Source organism: Poecilia reticulata, chromosome 14 (assembly GCF_904066995.2).
Source record: "Poecilia reticulata chromosome 14, P_reticulata-male-v2, whole genome shotgun sequence".
In the NCBI taxonomy this organism is placed as follows: domain Eukaryota; kingdom Metazoa; phylum Chordata; class Actinopteri; order Cyprinodontiformes; family Poeciliidae; genus Poecilia; species Poecilia reticulata.
Genome location: NC_088843.1, coordinates 26,815,098 through 26,832,999, shown reverse-complemented (window position 1 = coordinate 26,832,999; position 17,902 = coordinate 26,815,098). Strand labels below are relative to the sequence as shown.

Below are 17,902 nucleotides of genomic sequence, written 5' to 3'. Positions count from 1 at the left end.
GTTGTAGAACCTTATATGAAGAAAAATCTGAGCCTTCATTATGTTTCTTTCTTTGGTTTTTCAAACCAGTTTACGACCAGCAGCAACAAACTGGCAGAGAAAGTTCGTCTGAGCCTGAAGTACGATGAGGCAAAGAGAAGGTAATGGATTTGATCTGAAAGCTGCTTTAAAATCTGAAGCTTCAATCTTTCATTTAGATGCAGCTAAAACATTTACCCCAACATTGGATCTCACTATCAACCAGATGTTGAATGAAATTATTCACCGTTAGCATGAATGTAATGCCACAATAAAAGCCTTTTTAATGTTTGTTAAAAACACAAATATCCATATCAGTAAATGCTGATCTGTCAGGGATTTTCTCCAAGTCGGCTGTCCTGTCGTTTTTCTGAAGGATCGCCAGCATTGAGGTGCAGATCGCCAAACTGGACAGCGAGGCGTGGCCGGGGCTGCTGGACCCGGAGCGGGACCGCCTCATCCTCATCAACGAGAAGGAGGAGCTGCTGAAGGAGCTGCAGTACGTCAGCCCACGGAAGCGGCTGGAGCCCAACGATGCCGAGAAGCTGGAGACGGAGAAGAAACGCCTGGAGAGAGACCTGCAGACTGCCAGAGACAACCAGAGCAAGGCGCTGTCCGAGAGGCGAGTGGACCACTGGGAAATATCAATAATCTAGTCCATTTAGACGCTTTAGCCCTTCATTTTACATTTTCCAGAATTTTCTGCTGTATTTTTAAGTGTTTTAGGGTGTTAACACACCTCACAGTTCAGTTTGATTGGAACCAAAGTTGGAACATTTGTTACATTTTCAGGTTGTGCACTTTGTCAAACAAACCAAACTCTTTGAAAAACCTCTTTCCCTCCTCGCCTGAGGTGGAGCTGCAGCAAGAACCACTGAATGAAACATGAAAAATTCTGAAGAAGAAACCGAGCGAGTTCACATTTCTTCTTCATGAAATGTGAACAAAAATTAAGTGGCGTCAGATTTTATTAATTCTAGACTTTCTTTTCTTTAGTAAAAAAACACCTCACAAGCCATTCGTCCTGCTAGTGTTAGCCTCGCTCATTTGTTTTGATTGTATTTAGCCAGAATGCCCTGCGCTGTAGTCCACTTCCTGCTTTGGGAGTGATCTCCGGCCTGCTTGACATTCCAAATGCAGCAGAGTTCTACGGAGCCTCTAAGGGGACATGGAGAGAAATAAAACAAAGAAATCCCGACTTACTTTCTCAAGATCCCGACTTTTTTTTTCTCGAGATCCTGACTTTTTTTTTTTCTCAAAATCTCGAGAAACTTTATCCGGATCAGGATCAGTACATAACGACATAATCGCAGCAATAGAGGAGATATATAGATTTTTATTTCGAGCTTGGGCTTGAGTATAAACCAGTGGTTCTTAACCTGCGTTCGATCGAACCCCAGGGGTTCGATGAGTTGGTCTCAGGGGTTCGGTGGAGCCTCTGCCGCGGAGGTAAAGACACACTTGTGTAAAGTCGTGATGACGCCCCGCTTTGCCATCACTTGCTGCAGAGGATCACGTTACATTGCTTAGCCAATCAGAGCTGCGGAGGAGCACTGATGGAAGGAACTCCACTCTCAGCATGGATTTGAACTTCTGTCTTTAATTACTTCAGCAAAGCTCACAGTTTTTACCAAATTCTGTAGCTTTCGGTGTACTTCTAAATCTGCTCCTTAGTCGCATCTTTTCGGGGTTGGTACTGCCTCTAGTGGTGTGGGGGTGGTAACACAATAATATAATTACATTACTAAATCAGAATACCGCGAAGTCTGTATTATTTATTATTAATTTTTCATTCTCTTCAGAATGTAGAGCTAATTAAATGATCTAAACAAGACCTTAAAGTGGTTCCAGTTTCTCTCGATGGCCAACCTGTTGAAACTGTGGCACATTTTAAATACCTTGGGTCGTTCCTGGACAGTCAGCTCAACTTTGCTGAAAACACTGACTATATTTTGAAGAACTGTTCTCAGAGACTCTACCTTTTAAGAAGTCTTAGGGATCTTGGGGTGACCCAACTAGAGTCTAGTTGGCAGAGTTCCAAGATCACTTGGGGTGACCCAACTACCCCAAGTCATGTGTTTCCAAGACTCAGGGAGAAAATCCCTGAGTCTTGAATTTGGGGGGCGGAAATCATATTTTATTTATCACTACAGAAGGGTTCAGTGAATGCGCATATGAAACTGGTGGGTTTGGTACCTCAAAAAAGGTTAAGAACCACTGGTATAAATACATCAAATCAGTGCTTGACAGCAGACATGGTTTTTGTATAAGTGAGAGACATCTGAACAGATGTCTCTCACTGAATGAGTTTTCATTCAGCGCATGTCCTATTACGACTTGTCAGTTTTGGTTGAATTCATTCATAACCAGCTGCAGCTGCATGGACTTTGTGTGAGAAAAGAAGATGTGCGCTTGGTGTTGAAGGAATTGGCTCCCCGAGAAACTAAGTCGGGATCTTGACTTAGTTTCTCGGGATCTTGAGAAAAAAAAAAGTAGGGATCTGGAGGAAAAAGTCAGGATCTCGAGATAGTAAGTCTGGATTTCTTTTTTTTTTTTTCTCCATGTCCCTTTAAAACCAGTGGTTTAATACCACTTTGGACACCCCTGCCTTATGTGTAGTTGGAAACATTAATAACATTTCTGTTCTGAATGAGAGGAATCATGATGCCGTGTGGCTTCAGTGTCTTCAAAGCCTTTGACCTTCTCTCATATTATCTCGCTCCGTCGCTCCTCCATCTTCCTCCCTGCCTTTGTGCCTGAACACCAGCAGGTCCCTTCACCCCTCCTCTTCCTCGTCCTCTTCCTCCCTGACAGGACCGCCGTTGTTCGCGCTCCAGGTCAGACTCTACCTGAGCTCCGCGTCTCTTTGTGTTCCTGAAACTTGAGAGGCGGCCGGGCAGAAAGGACCCCTTGTAGTCGTCGTACAAACACGCCCGTTCAGACGGACAGCTGTAGGGTTCTCAAGACGTGGCGCTGCTGGGCTCCTGAACGTCAGGTTCTCTGAGCAGGGTCCTTCACTGTCTGGGAGGAAAATGGCTGGAATTTCATTTCAGGATAGAAAAATTTAAAATAAAAATCTGCTTCCTGACGGCAATCTTTATCCTGGGTTTGCATTTTACCCTTTTTCACTCCTTCCTCTGTTTTCCTTATTATCTCTTACTTCCTTTCCTTTCTTATGGCACTTTTTCTTCATTCCTTTCCTTCCTTTCATTCTTTTTTTGCTTGTGTCCTGCCTCTTTTGTGTCATTCTTTGTACCCCTGCCTGCCTTCCTTTGTTTGTTTCTTTCTTCCTTCCATCATCCACCCTTTCCTTCCTTCCTTAATTCTTGCTTGTCTGTTTTCTTTGGTTCTCGTCCTTACTTCATTCGTTCCATTTTTCTTGTCCTTCCTTCATTCGTTCCATTTTTCTTGTCCTTCCTTCCTTCCTTCCTTCCTTCCTTCCTTCCTTCCTTCCTTCCTTCCTTCCTTCCTTCCTTCCTTCCTTCCTTCCTTCCTTCCTTCCTTCCTTCCTTCCTTCCTTCCTTCCTTCCTTCCTTCCTTCCTTCCTTCCTTCCTTCCTCCCTCCCTCCCTCCCTCCCTCCCTCCCTCCCTCCCTCCCTCCCTCCCTCCCTCCCTCCCTCCCTCCCTTCTTTCATTTTTGCCCCTCTGTCTTTTCTTGTCCTTCCTTCCTTTTGCTCTTTACAGGCAAATCCTTCCTTTCCTTCCTTCTTCTCTTCCTTCCTTTAAGTCTGGCTTGTGTCCATCCTTTTTCTTTCTTGTTCTCTTTCTTCCTTTCTTTGTAGTCATCCCTTCTTTCTTCCTTTTTCTGTCTTCCCTTTCATATTTCCTGTATCCTTCCTCTTTCCTTGTTTCCTTCCCTTCTTTCCTGCATCTTCCTTTCCATTCCTTCCCATCTAATCTTTCTTGGGTCTTTTTTTCTTTCTTTCCTTCTTTCTTTTCTTTTTCTTCCCTTCTCTTCATTTTTACTGGTAACGTGAATGTCTGGATTAATTAAGTAAAATTTTTAGATTATTATTAGTCTGTGGGGTTTTATAAATTGCTGCCTTAAATCTGTCCTGTGTTTCCAATGTGAAGCTTTTAATCCAGAAGCTGCTGAAACCTTGATGATTATTTTTCAAACATGTCTGTCGTTTCAGGCTGCGACTCCACTGCAAGAGGAGCGAGTTGGTGCGGGAGCTGGAGGAGACGGTTCGACTGGCCACGTCTCTGCAGACGGAGCTGAGGAGGTTGGTTCTTCTACTCTACCAAAATATTCAGTCTGAACCCAGGAAGGGAAGCTCAGTAAAAAAAATAAACACACCTGCTGCTGGTGCCCAAAGCAGAAACCTCCATGATGATGGAGTCAAAAACATTTTGGGTTTTAACTTGGTACAAACTTTATTTCTCTTCCTTCCAAGCAATCTGAAGATCTATGAAAGTAGCTTCTTTTTTTTCCCTTTTTTTTTTTTTTTTTTTTACTGAAAAGCAACTTTCAGTCATTAGTTGTATTTCCATCACAAATGTGTGCAAAACATTTTAAAATATTGTGCGGATGTTAATAAAAATTTGCAAACATGGGCATTGTGTATTATTGTGAAAAATATCTTGTGATAAAAATTTCAATTAAAAAAACTGGCTAAATGTTACTTTTACTCTTTTCTCCTGTTTATTTTCAAGAGAGCATAAAAAAGCTTAATTTTTATTTCAAGATATGAGAATAGTTGTAGCATTATGTGAATAAAGTCGTAAAGTCATATTACAATTTCTCATAATTATTCTGAGAATTTTGTTATTTTACGTTTTAGTTTTTTAGGAACTAATACTATGTCATAAAATAGTATTTGAACACATTGTGATAAAACTCCATATTTCCCATTCTTAAATGGAAGTGAACTGAAACATTTCATTACTAATCATCTTCAGAAATATTTCATATATTTTTTGTGTTTTCCCTTCAGCCTGTCGGCCAGCACTCTGTCCTGTTCGTCCGGCAGCAGCCGCGGCTCGCTGGCATCCAGCCGTGGTTCGCTGGCCACCACATCCAGCCTTGGCTCCGCCTCTTCCCTCAGCTTCACTGATCTCTACCTGGAGCAGCCTGAGCTGGCCGACCCAGACCTGTGCAGCAAGCTGGACAACCTCCTGCAGGACGGCGGCCCGGTCGGCTACCGGCCCTCCAGCTCCATCACCACCATCCACGAGCATGAGGTGGTGATGGGCTGCGGCCAACGCAGCGCTGAGCGGTCTGATGACGCCGGGCCTGGCGGCGCAGAGTCTTCCCGGGTCCAGGCCCTCAGGCTGTCCGAAACGCCGCGTTCCATGAACTCGTTGTCTCCGCGCTCATCTCTGTCGTCGCTGTCGCCGCCATGCTCGCCGCTGGTTTCGGACACCACGTTCCTGTCAGGGGAGGCGGGGCCCGGCGGGGTTGGGCTGCACCTGGAGCTGCGCAGCAGGCTGACAGAGCTGGAGCTGGATCCTGAGCAGCAGCGGACAGAGCAGCTGGAGGACAAGCAGAACCTGGACAGTGTCCTTGGAGACGAGGGCAAAGGTCAGCCTTTTACCCAGAACTCTGTGCCTCTTCCTAGCATCAGTCATGGTTCAACAGAAAGTCGGCCTCTCAACATTAATGCTAACATTTAAAAATTGTAATGTGTTAATATTATAATAAAACATAGAGCACATTACTACCATTTTTGACCTAAAAGCCTGTCTCCTGCAGAGGGTTACCTAGTTTAGGGGTTCCCAAACTTTTCCATGCCCTGTCCCTTCAGAGCTAGATTACATCTGCATAATGAAAAGTAAGAAGTAACTGCACAGCTCTGAGACTTCAGGGCCAATCTTCACCTCCTGTGTTACAAAGATACCAGAGAAAATATCTTCACTAGAAAGCAGAATATCAGGAATCCTGAGTCAGCTAGTGATAAGAAATCTAAACCGTGAGTGAGATGGACGGGTTCAATTTCATCTGTTTTCTAATAGAGCTACAACCTTTTCCTCCTGCTGCTTCCTATTGTGGAGAGTTTTCCTTCTTTCACGCTGCACTGCTGGACGTTCCTCAGTTTACCTTCTGCTTCCTCCATTTATGAACGTAAAGCCGGTTTATTAGCAGTTTTATTATTGCAGAAAAATTAGACACTCTGTGGGGGACAACAAATTGTAGTTTTATTTTGTTAAATAAAAAAAAAAATAGAGTATCACATTTGTTGTTTGATCTGTAAACATCAGAGTGGGTCAGATGGAGCTGGAAGCAGCCTGTGAGAGGCAGAACGTGACTCCTGTCAGAGCCGCAGGTGAAAGGTGGACCTGGTGTCCGGTTTCTGGTTCAGTCTCCATTGCTGCTGCCAGAACTCAGCTCATTGCTCATTATGTATGCAGGACTTTCTCACTGACCTCCTGTTGTTCAACTTGCACAAATAAAACAAGTCGATGCAACGTTTCGCTTTCAGGGATGCTGCAGTTATAGTAACGATAAACACAGTAGAAGTGATAATAATATTTATAGCAATAATAGTATTAATGTAATAGTAGTAGTAAAAATAATGGTAGTAATGGTAATAATATCAATAGCAGTAGTAGCAATAGCAGGAATAGTGATGGTTGTAATATTAATAATAATATAGTAGTAATAGTAATAATAATTGTAATAGTAGTATCAGTAATAATAGTTGTAATGATAACAATAATAGTTGCAATAGCATTAATATAGATCAGTGGTCCCTAACCCCCGGTCTGTGGACCGGTACCGGTCAGTTTTATGTATTGTCTGAGTCTGGAGGAACAATACAGTTTTATGTATTGTTTGAGTCTGGAGGATCTTTTATTTTGAAAATCCTTTAACCGGATTCTCTCGGTTACTTGCATTGAGCTCAATGTTGTGGGCTCAACATTGAGCCCACAAGCAACAAAATGAGTAAGAAAAAGTAAGAAAAAGATCAGATGCCTTTGGAAAGTTTCTTTGCAAAGGGGAAAAGGCCCAGAGAAGAGATAGGAGAATGGATTTATCCCGGACCGGTAGGTGAGTCCCACATTACAAGCCCGCTCTGCATAACATGCGGCGACCGGCTGCTAATGAGGCAATGAAGCTTCAAGCTGCTTCGCCACGTAGAGACCAAGCAGGCTGTGCTCAATCAACACAGCACGGGTGTCATTGTCTCCCATCGCTCCCAGATGGGACCGTCTCGTTGCAGAGAAACAAGCTCAGGGCTCCCGTTAGTCATTATCGTGAGTTAAAATTTTCACAAAAGTAAAATGTTAATTTTTGTGGCGCATCTGTATCTTATTTTGAAAGGATACGTAAACTTTACCATAGCGACCAGAGTCAGAGAGTTTGGGCAGTGGTCGAAAGGAGATGAGTAGAGCTTTTGAGTCTTAAGTCTGGTTTAGACGGAAAGATTTAAGAATTGTCTGTGGCCACAGAGCTGATAAAAGTCCAACAGGTTCGATCGGTTCGTGTGTCCAAGGCAGGAGCAACACGAACTGATTCCAGTCATGAACATCCCGATTCCAGAGGATAATCCAGTAAAACCCCCAACATAGAGGGAATTTAGAGTAACCAAACACGGATGACGATGTAGAAGCAATAGTGATAGTTAGTAGACTCATTTGAATAAAAGACATAACTAAAAGAAAAGGCAGTGGATAAAAGACGACGGGAGCAGCCGCTCTATTTGCTGCACTGATTTGGAGGTGAATGTGTTTTTTCATAGTTAACATTTTTAACTGAATAAACATAATAATATATAATAATGACCTTTACATATAATAATAAACATTTCCACATATCATCTCCGATATCCACCAAACTATCAGTTGCGCGATATGTCAGCTGTTTGGGATTCCCCTCTGTTTTTACATCACTGTGCTTTCTGATTGGCTACCTGTCACATTCAACAGGTTGTATTCTCGTTCCCAGTCAGGGAAAACCCCACAGGCTGTGATAAAAGGGCCAAGACAACCCAAATCGGGCATATTCAGGCTTTAGTGAGAACACCAACATATACCCCCCCCATCCCTCCGGGCCGCAGCAAAATTTCAAAGTCTTGACCGGTCCGCGATAAGAAAAAGGTTGGGGACCACTGATATAGATGAGTTTATTACTATATTTACATTTAAAACCATTAGTTGGTGCCGCGAATGACTCCAGGCTGCAGACCCCTGGTCTAAACAATGAACATTTTACTTTATGTACTTTTTTCTTCATGAAGAGTGCAAATCAAAATTGACAGTAATAACAATTTTCATATTTAAAGCTATTTCTGCTGCTTAAATACAGTCTGTGGTTTGGATGCATTTTATGAGCTCTAGCTTTAGAGCTCATAAAATGCATTAACTCACCTGTTAGCAAGTGAGTTAAAAAGCAGCCCAAAACTAATGAAAAAGACATTCAGGAAACCTGGAGATCTGCTGCCTGGTTGCATTGTACATTGTTTTATTTTTCTTTGTCATAACTGTTTAATGTAGGTGCTCAGATTCGAGGGGCGGGGCCAAAGAAGATGGGCGTGACCTCAGCTGTATCCGATGAGTCAGTGGCCGGTGATAGTGGAGTTTACGAACCATCAGAACGCAAGTATGTTTCATTTTCATTTCTGCATCGTTTCATCTTTATTTTTATGCGTATTGAAAGTGCAGTATGTAACTTTTATTTAAAAAATCTTCTTTACATATTTGTTAAAACTGCCACCAAGTCGTGACAGTTTCTTATGAGACTAATAATCTGTGAAGAGATTGACCTCCTCCAACTCTTCCCTGAGCTACTGTTGCCATCTAAAGAAATATGCAACACTCATGACCAAAAACAACCAATCAGAGCCAGGAGGAGGGTCTTAGCGCTGTCGGTCATCTCATGTACTCCCGGCTCAGTGTGCTAACAGTGGAGAAATATCATTGGTGGCAATGTTAACTAGCAGTTTCATACGGATGGGTGATTGACAGCACTAAGACCTAAGGCCCGCCTCCTGGCCCTGATTGGTTGTTTCCTAGTAATCATCGGGAGTAGGCATAGGAGATCTTTTTTTCTTTTTTTTAACAAATATGTAAAAATATATATTTTTAATATGTTAATAGCTTTAAAGCCAGTTTTTTGTAAAGAAAAGTGTATACGTTTCCCCTCTTGCTGCTTCTTCTCCAGGCCAGGCCTTCCTACAGAACTCCTCCTGAGCTCCTATGAGGACCGGTCTGCGTCTGGCTGCTCCCAGGTCCAGCTCGGCTTCCGCTACGAATCCAGAGACCAACGCTTCATTGTCTATATTATGCAGCTGTCCAACTGCAGTGCCCTCTTTCTGCCAGCTGATCAGAAAATGTATGAACTAATTTCTGCCATCATGAATCCTGTATTAAATCAAAGAACAAACGGTAACATAAAATGTTTCCTGCAGGCACGTCCGCATGGCGGTGCTGCCGCCCGTTCAGGCCACCCACTGCCTCTTCCGAACACGAGGTCTGCTCCCTCAGGACGTGGTGGCCATCAACGAGGTGTTCGGCATGCAGACGTCACACAACGGATTGCGGCAAAAGACCCTCAGGGTTGACATCTGTAACACCAGCAAGTCAGGCCATGAGGACTGTCTGGTGGGTCCCTGTTCAGCTCTTATTTATGAGATTTTTAAAGATTTAAATAAGGTTCTCATCATGATGGCTGAAGGATCTCAGCAGGAAGTGTTCTGATTGTTTTTCCTCTCCTTCAGGCTGGAGCCCAGATCAGCCTGGCTGATGTCAGCTGTTCAGAGGAGCGACACACTAAGTGGTACAACCTGCTGAGTCGCCTCCACATGTCTGAGATTAACAACAAGGACAAGGAAACAAGAGCACAGGGCAGCCCTGGCAGGGTAACTACAGAGGAACTGACACCTAGTGCAGATTCTTAGAATTAACAGCTTGTCCAACCAGATTTATTAGCAGTAACTCACTATAACCCACTTTATTGGTGTTTTTTGACCCAATAATTATTTATGAAATTTTTTTGTTTCAGACACACGAAGGAGTCCAGCCTCCTGAGACTGAGTGGTATGTTTTCCAACCTTTCCTTACATGTGTCTTGCTCTGCTCTGTCTGTGTTGAATCACACAGAATGATGTAATAGAAACCCAAATTGTGGCAAAATTATAGGTGGACCTACCGTCCAAAACAGTTTTCTGTTGCTTGATTCATTGTGTATTTCTGTTGCGGTATTAACAGACCACAGAGCTACCCAATGGTGACAAACCCTAAATCAGCATTATTTCTTTAATTGAGACTAGTTTAATAATTGAACCTATGAAACGATTAGACTTTAAATGTGAAAAGTCTTTATTTGTGTTCTTTATTTGAAAAAGACAAACATAAGCTCCTTTCGTCACTGGTTTGGTTTTACTTGTTTTATAGAACATGTTTTTAAATGACGAAACAAGATTCTTATTTTGAAAGCTCTACTTTGAAAATTTAAACTAGTCCCTTCTTGAACAGTGTTTGATGCCCATTTATTATTTTAAACATGTTAGAGTAGTAATCCAACATATGTAAACCCAGATCTTTTATGTTTACAAAGGAGGATTAGGGCCACTGGAAAAGAAAAAAGATATTTTAATCTCAGAAATGTGACTTTTTTTCTGAAGATGTTGACTTGAATCTCAGGATTCTGTTTTTCTCGAAATTTTGACCTTAATGGGACTTAATCCCAGAATTCTGACTTTTCTTTCAAACTTTAATCTCGAAACTTAGACTTTAATCTCAGGATTTGTACTTCAATCACAGAATTACAATGTTTTTCTTAAAATTCTGATTTGGATCTCAGAATCTCAGAATCATGTCTTTAATCTGAAAACCGCTGGTTGTGTTAAAGTTTTCAAACATAAACAACTCCCAAAGTTCATGTCGGTTTTCAAACCTCCATTTTTGTAGATGTGACAATGCAAAACTACTTTTCTGGTCTAATTTTTACCAAGCAGTCCTAGATTCTACTGGACTAGGATGGAATAAAAATGTGTCTGTGGATCATCAGGCAAGGCGATCTTCTTGAGGCAGACATGTCTGATGAAGAGGAAGACGAAAATGATGAGGAGGGTGTGGAAACTGAAGATGAAGAGGAAGAGTTTTACCCTGACAACAGTCAATGGGTTGGAGAGAAAGAGGAGAATGAAGAGGAGCAGAAGGTGGCCAAATCCACTCCGACGGCACCCATCACTGAGAAGGTAGCAGCTTTTATTTCTACCTTTTGAGCAAAAAGAAAAGTTGGTAGTTGAGTCCTGATCTTAACTGTCTTGTTATCGATGTATCACCATCTTCCAGGTCAACAAAGAGACAAGCACTGACAATTTGTCAACATGTCATCAGTGGTCGGTGGTTCGACCCAAGGAGCGCCGTCCTGACTTCCACCAGCAGATCCCCTTTATGAGGGGCAACACCATCATCCGCTCCAAGACTTTCTCCCCTGGACCTCAGAGCCAGTACATTTGCAGGGTAACTGACAACCTTCACCATCATGTGAAAGAAAAAAACTTTGCTACAGTTGTGTCTTTAATCTAATGGTTTCATTCTGCAGATTAATCGGAGCGACAGCGACAGCTCCACACTCTCCAAGAAGTCTCCGTTTGTCAGAAATGCCTCAGAAAGACGCAGCATGCGCATGAAAAGGGTAGGCAGAGGGAATCCTTTTCATTCATGCAGTCATCTATGTTTAAACTGCGGTTATATTGTATTGCCATTTTAGGAATATTTGGGTGTTTGGAGTTTTTCTGTTTGATGATATTGAGCAGTCTGACATAAAACATGTAGAATAACTGCAAAACATCTCAGATTAGCATTTAGAAGTACCTTAGAAACATCCATCCATCCATTTTCTTGACACCCTTGTTCCTCAGTGGGGTCGGGAGGGTTGCTGGTGCCCATCTCCAGCTAACATTCCGGGCGAGAGGCGGGATACACCCTGGACAGGTCGCCAGTCTGTCGCAGGGCAACACAGAGACACACAGGACAAACAACCAGGCACACACACACTCACACCTAGGGGCAATTTAGACAGACCAATTAACCTAACAGTCATGTTTTTGGACTGTGGGAGGAAATCGGAGTACCCGGAGAAAACCCATGCATGCACAGGGAGAACATGTAAACTCCATGCAGAAAGACCGGGGCCGGGAATCGAACCCAGAACCTTCTTGCTGCAAGGCAACAGCTCTACCAACTGCTCCACTGGGCAGCCAGGATGATAAAAGCATTTTTGTAAAAAAAAATGTACTTGTCATTGAAAATTTGAATTTCTGGCTTCGTGTCCTTGTTGCTGCAGTTTCCAAAATACCACCTCACAGAGCACCCCTCCCCTGTGACTCCACCACTCTGCTCCTTCAGACTAACCTGCAGCAATTAGCAAGCATGTGATGAAACTGCATATCAGCTGAGCTCTTTATTTGAGCTACTTCTCAGTGCAACGCTGGTAAAAGAGGAGCCATGAAGGGGGAGTGTTGGAAAGAGCAGGAGCTTCTTCAAGAAACAGAGTCGCAATTTCAAGATGTTAAATTAGAAAGTCACATTTCTTTTGCGTCATATTTCATATGTATGACAACAGAAGCTCTAAAATGGCACTATATGCCTTGAAAACCCATAATACTGTCCCTTTAAGGGCTTCTGTCTGTCCTCCCGACAGCCTCCAGTGCAGGTGAAAGGTCTGGACGGTCTCCTCCGCACTTCCCTGGACCTGGAGCTGGATCTACAGGTGTCCCGGACACGGCAGGCCCGGCTGACCCAGGAGCTGCGAGTTCTGCGGGAGCTGAAGATGCAGCTGGAGAAGGCAAGGCAGCAGGGACAGAGAGAGTTGCCTGCCTGGGTCCAAGAGGACGAGCGCTTCTGTCTGCTCCTCAAACAGGCTGAGAAACAGGTTAGAAAACCCACCAGACAGGAGGACGATCCCACTAAGGGAACAGCGGTTTTAATACCTTGTCTGTTTCAGACTCGAGAGGAGCAGCTGCAGGAGAAACGGGTAGAGAAGATGATGAAAGCAGCAGCCAAGGACGTCCACAAGATCAGAGGACAGAGTGGAAAGGAGCTCTCTGAGGTCCAGACCTTTAGGTAGGAGATCAGGTCCCAGTTATTTCCCGTATTTTATGTATGATAAGTCAGAGTTTTTTCATAGATTGGCTGAAACAGGTGCGATTTGGTTTTTTTCTTCATGACGCATTTTTTTACTTTTGTGACTTATATTCCAAAGCGACTTAGTCCGGAAAATACAGTAATTGAAACAGGACATAGTGAATTAATATAATGAATGTAATGGTTTATAATACACACTTATTACTTGGTGTGTATTTTACTTGGTTATTTTTTGAAATTCTTGATTTATTTAGATTTATTTATTTGTTTTGTTTGATATGTTAATTTTACTTTTTTTATTTAGATGTTAATAAATTTATTTAGATATTTTATTTTTTATTTAGGTTCTTTATTTCTTTTGTTTTTAGTTATTTTGATTACTTATTTATTTTGCACTTGTATTTATTTGTTTATTCCTATTTGAACCTTTTTTATTAATTTAGGATTTTATTTTATTCAGATTTTTTACTAGGTTTTTATAAAATTGTTATCTTTATTGAGATTTTTATTTTGTTTAGATGTTTTAGTTATTTAGCTTATTTATTTTTGTATTTAAATTTACTATTTATTATCATTATTATAAGAAGTCTACATTACAGAGAAGCTGTGACTGGCTGAGTGTAAAAGTTAGACTTTATTTTGCCATCAACAGAATATGGATGTAATCAAAAATCTAAAATATGTTACAGTCTGCTTTTTAACATATTTTATTTTCTAGAGAGAAGATTGCGTTTTTGACACGAGCAAAGACCAGCATCCCCAACCTGCCGGCCGACGACGTGTAGAGAAGCATTTCAAAGTATCTTTCCCCTTTGACCCTGTTCCTCCCCCGCTGCAGGGCGAACTCTCGCTGCTGTCGTAAAGAGTTAAAAACATATTGGACACGAAAAAAGACCACTCAAAACGGTGAAGAAACACATTTTAAAGCAGCTCAGCACTTCTCATGTGGGTAGTCTGTACATGTAAGATGGCTCTGCTGGAGCTCCTCCATCTTTATTTGCTGTTTTGTTTCTGTTACTAACCAGCTAGTTTTAGTTGTTTCAAGTCATTCCAGCAAAATAATCTGACTTTTATACTAAACTTACACAAATAATGTACATAAGTAGCGCAAAATTAAATCAACAATGGTACTAGAGTTCAGTTTACGCTGATGACGAATCAAAACAAATCTGAAAAATATTTAATAATCATACTTTATTTTTAGAGCATTTAGAAAATTGTATATGCAAACACACAAGCACAGTGTTTTCTTTTTTTTCTTTTATTATGTTTTTGCTGCAGACGTGAAGAAAACATCTGTGTATGAGTTTAAAGGCCTTCTGCTTGTTAAATTTGGTGCATCTTGTTTTTGCTAAATGAGAATTTTAAACCTTTTCCCTAAAACTACAACTCCCAAGGTGCATTTCAGCAAGAAATATCCTGACGCAGGATCTAAAGTTTCTTTTAAGTAGCATGAAGCTAACAACATTTTAACTGTTGTATGGTGTTTGTGAACTCCTGATAGTTTGTTTTAAAAGTTGTTGCTAAGAGGGATCCAATTTTAGATATCAGAAGAGGTTTTTCTCATTGAATTCAGTTAAGGCCTGAATATTGTTTTTGTTTTTCTATGATAGCTTTTATAAACATGCAATTTTTCAAAAAGAAACAGCTCCTAACACATAGGTGCTGCATTCGTCTTTGGGCAAAAGAGAGGTGGTAATTTTATTGGCAAAAATTACTTATGACATTATTTTATTAATGTGACAATATTCATTCAGACTTTTAAAGTTAAAACATTAAATCAAAATTTGAACATGGGTTCTGTAAAATATTCAGTGAGAGCAGCAGGTTTCTCTAATTTATAAATCCCAAATTATTGAAGTAGACTTGAATCCTCAAGCACCTGCATTTACCACATTTGTCCACAGGTGTCACCAAATCATATGAATTAAAACTAATTTCTTCAGTAGAATCTGCCATTTTAACTTAAAACAAGCAGCATTTAAGATGATTGTAGAACATTACGCACCAACTCAGAGAGGAAAACGAGAAGTTATTCGGGCTTTTACAGACACACTCTTGGAAAAACAAGCATTTTGTCAGTCCAATTATCTCTAACCAGCTCAGCAAAATGATGTAGAAACAACACTAACTCACTAACACTCAGGTAGTTTATTGGATAGTCTGCACTTTATAAAACTTTAGGAGAAAAAAAACACAAAAGGAACCTTGATCTGAGGTTTTCTAGAAGCCTCTCCTTCATGCTGGATGATTATTGATTGTTGAAACATGCAGGAAATGAAGATCAAAATGTATTTTTGATGACTGTGAATTCCTACTGATTGTATGTTTGTTCACAAGAGAAACAAATCTTCCAGTCAGCCCATAGGAACATAAAGGTTTCTCTTTAGAGACTCCTTGTTTCTTTCTGACTGATTTTGTTTTGGTCCCGTTTTATCAGTCTTAACTTTCGGCTTCATCCTGCAATGTTTCCCTACTATAACTGGAGTATTTATGTACATATCACTCTGTGTTTTATAACTGGAAGTAAAAATGTTTTGCACCAATATATTAAACATATCACCTTTTATTTTTTTCTGGCCCTAACTGAGAGTTTTAAATGAACCATTAAACGCCTCTTTACTGCTCTTTCAGCTTGTTTAGGTTTTACAGCCCATGCCGTTACAGTTTTTGATCTTTTCATTGGTTGCCTGTTTTACTGTTTACTCAAAAATTAAAGGCATTATTAGGGATGTTTTTTTTGTTATTGTGGGGTTCTTCAGAGTAGTTATCTGTAATGACTGATGGCTTTTTTTTCTGCAGAAGGCAAAAACTTAGCTGAAGTGTTTGAGGAAAGATTCTCATGCTTCATCCAATTGGATGGATTAATGGATGGCAGAAGGACTGATTTAATTATAATGAATTTGAAAGAGACATGCACATTAACATTTGCAACAGGTGCAGATGTAAATATGCCAGATTTAGTAGAATTTTCCAAATTTTTATCTGTTGTCCCTGAGCAGGTAACATTTTACAAATACTGTTAAAAGATTTTTTATGTACATAATGAAGAGTCAAATAATGCAGTAGCATAAAGTAAATGGTATAAAATGGTTGGTGCTGAGTACATTGCAGTTTCATTGGATGGATGGTAAATTGATTAATTGGATTGATGGACGGACGGACGGATGGATGGATGGATGGAAAGATGATCAATTGAATGGATGGTAAATTGACTGACTGGATGGATGGATGGTAAACTGGATGGATGAAAGTAGGGATGGTAAATTGGATGGATGTATCTATCCATTGATCCGACATAAATCAGATGGATGGATAGCAACTTTCTTGATATGTTGAGCAACATTTCAGACAAAAAAAAAATGGGATCGGCCAAAATCAGCAAATTAGGCTCTTTAATCAATAATCCGCAATCAGCCAGAAAACTGCAATCAGTGTACTCCTATAAATTTGGTCGACGGATGCTAAATTGGATGGATGAATGAAAAATTGGATAGTCGGTTGGATGGATGCTAAATTGGATGGATGAATGGTTGGTTGGATGGATAATATATTGGATGGTTGAATTGTAAATTGACTGATTGGATTGATGGGTGGTGAATTCAGTTAGGGTCTTATACTGAATAGACATGACCTTGAGAGATTTTCTCTTTTCTAGAAACTCATTTCAGTTAAGTCGTTCTGCAGATCCTGAACCTATAACTGCTCTATAGATCCTTCCTTTAACCAACCACAGCTCCAGCGGAGGAGCAACCTAAAAAATGACCACCGAAGAGACATGAACAGCCTAGAATCTACTGCTAGTGGACCCAAATTCAGTCCTCTGCCCTGCAGTGAACAGACCCTGGTCTGTTTTGAAACTTTATCCCTTGCTGCTACAGTCATTCCAGATGTTTTCCTCTGATCCCTGCTTTTAGATTAACTGCATTGAAGAATTGGGAAGATATATAGATCCTGTAAATGTTTTCAGTTCATATTAGAACTAAAATATTTACACTCCGTTGTGTTGAAATTCAGAGGTGTTAAATGTCTTTATTCAGTAGAAAAATTCTATTCCTCACAGGAACATAAGACCTTATCCTTGACTTCCTCACTGAACACCATGGCATGAACTTTAACCTTTTATTTTTTATTTACTTTTTAACCACAGAGGTTTGTTTTCTGAATATGGTCAGTCTTGTATAGCACATAGATGAACCTATGAACCATAAACAGACTTATAACTGAACCAGGATGAAGGAATGACGGCTTTCCCAAGGAATCACAGTAAATCATGTAGCTTTTGTATAATTGCAGCTTTTTTGGTCTCATTTGATTATGATTTTGTTTTCTAATAGTCCGTATTATGACTGCTGATGAACCATTTGACGTGTTTGCCGACGACTACGACAACCATATGGCGTGTATTTATTGCACTTTTGTGATTTGGGTGTCCTTTTTTTTCCTCCAGTTTTGTTCTTTTTATCAAAAGTCCAGAAAAAGCTGTGAATTTTATTCTCAGACACTGTAACTGTTGATAAGAGTTGTAAATATTTCACCAGCACAAAAAAACGAAGACGGCAGACAAAACACAAACACTGTTTTGTAGTTTCACAACAAAAATAAAAAAAATGTTTTTTCTCTTATAATTGAAGTTTTGTTTTTAATTACTGACTGCATTAAGAGCTGGAAAAGACTTAAAAATATCATGTTTTTTTTCTTTTTCTGTTTTGTTTAAAAAATGACAAAGTAGAATACCAATGTCCCAATGGTATTCCGTATGTACGGAGCCCCCTAGGAGGCATGGGGAAAATTGTTTCTTTTGTGTTACCTCACAATATGCTTTCTGCAATATTTGCTGGTCTATTTT

General features: G+C 40.6%; 1 protein-coding gene across 4 annotated transcripts in view; it reads left to right on the top strand.

The window, feature by feature from the left end:
- wwc1 (WW and C2 domain containing 1) overlaps positions 1–17,686 on the top strand; it is a 51,430-nt gene extending 33,744 nt beyond the window's left edge. For 3 of the 4 annotated variants that reach the window (XM_081615242.1, XM_081615241.1, XM_081615240.1), the window contains 14 exons: positions 70–140; positions 395–640; positions 4,155–4,244; positions 4,956–5,542; positions 8,455–8,560; positions 9,122–9,292; positions 9,369–9,561; positions 9,678–9,818; positions 9,962–9,996; positions 10,970–11,159; positions 11,257–11,427; positions 11,510–11,602; positions 12,611–13,032; positions 13,772–17,686. In XM_081615242.1, coding sequence (XP_081471368.1) covers positions 70–140; positions 395–640; positions 4,155–4,244; positions 4,956–5,542; positions 8,455–8,560; positions 9,122–9,292; positions 9,369–9,561; positions 9,678–9,818; positions 9,962–9,996; positions 10,970–11,159; positions 11,257–11,427; positions 11,510–11,602; positions 12,611–13,032; positions 13,772–13,838 — 2,583 coding nt within the window. In that variant the 3' untranslated portion in view covers positions 13,839–17,686. The remainder of the gene's footprint in view (positions 1–69; positions 141–394; positions 641–4,154; positions 4,245–4,955; positions 5,543–8,454; positions 8,561–9,121; positions 9,293–9,368; positions 9,562–9,677; positions 9,819–9,961; positions 9,997–10,969; positions 11,160–11,256; positions 11,428–11,509; positions 11,603–12,610; positions 13,033–13,771) is intronic. The other variant, XM_081615243.1, reaches the window with a different exon arrangement.
- The last annotated feature ends 216 nt before the right edge of the window (positions 17,687–17,902 follow it).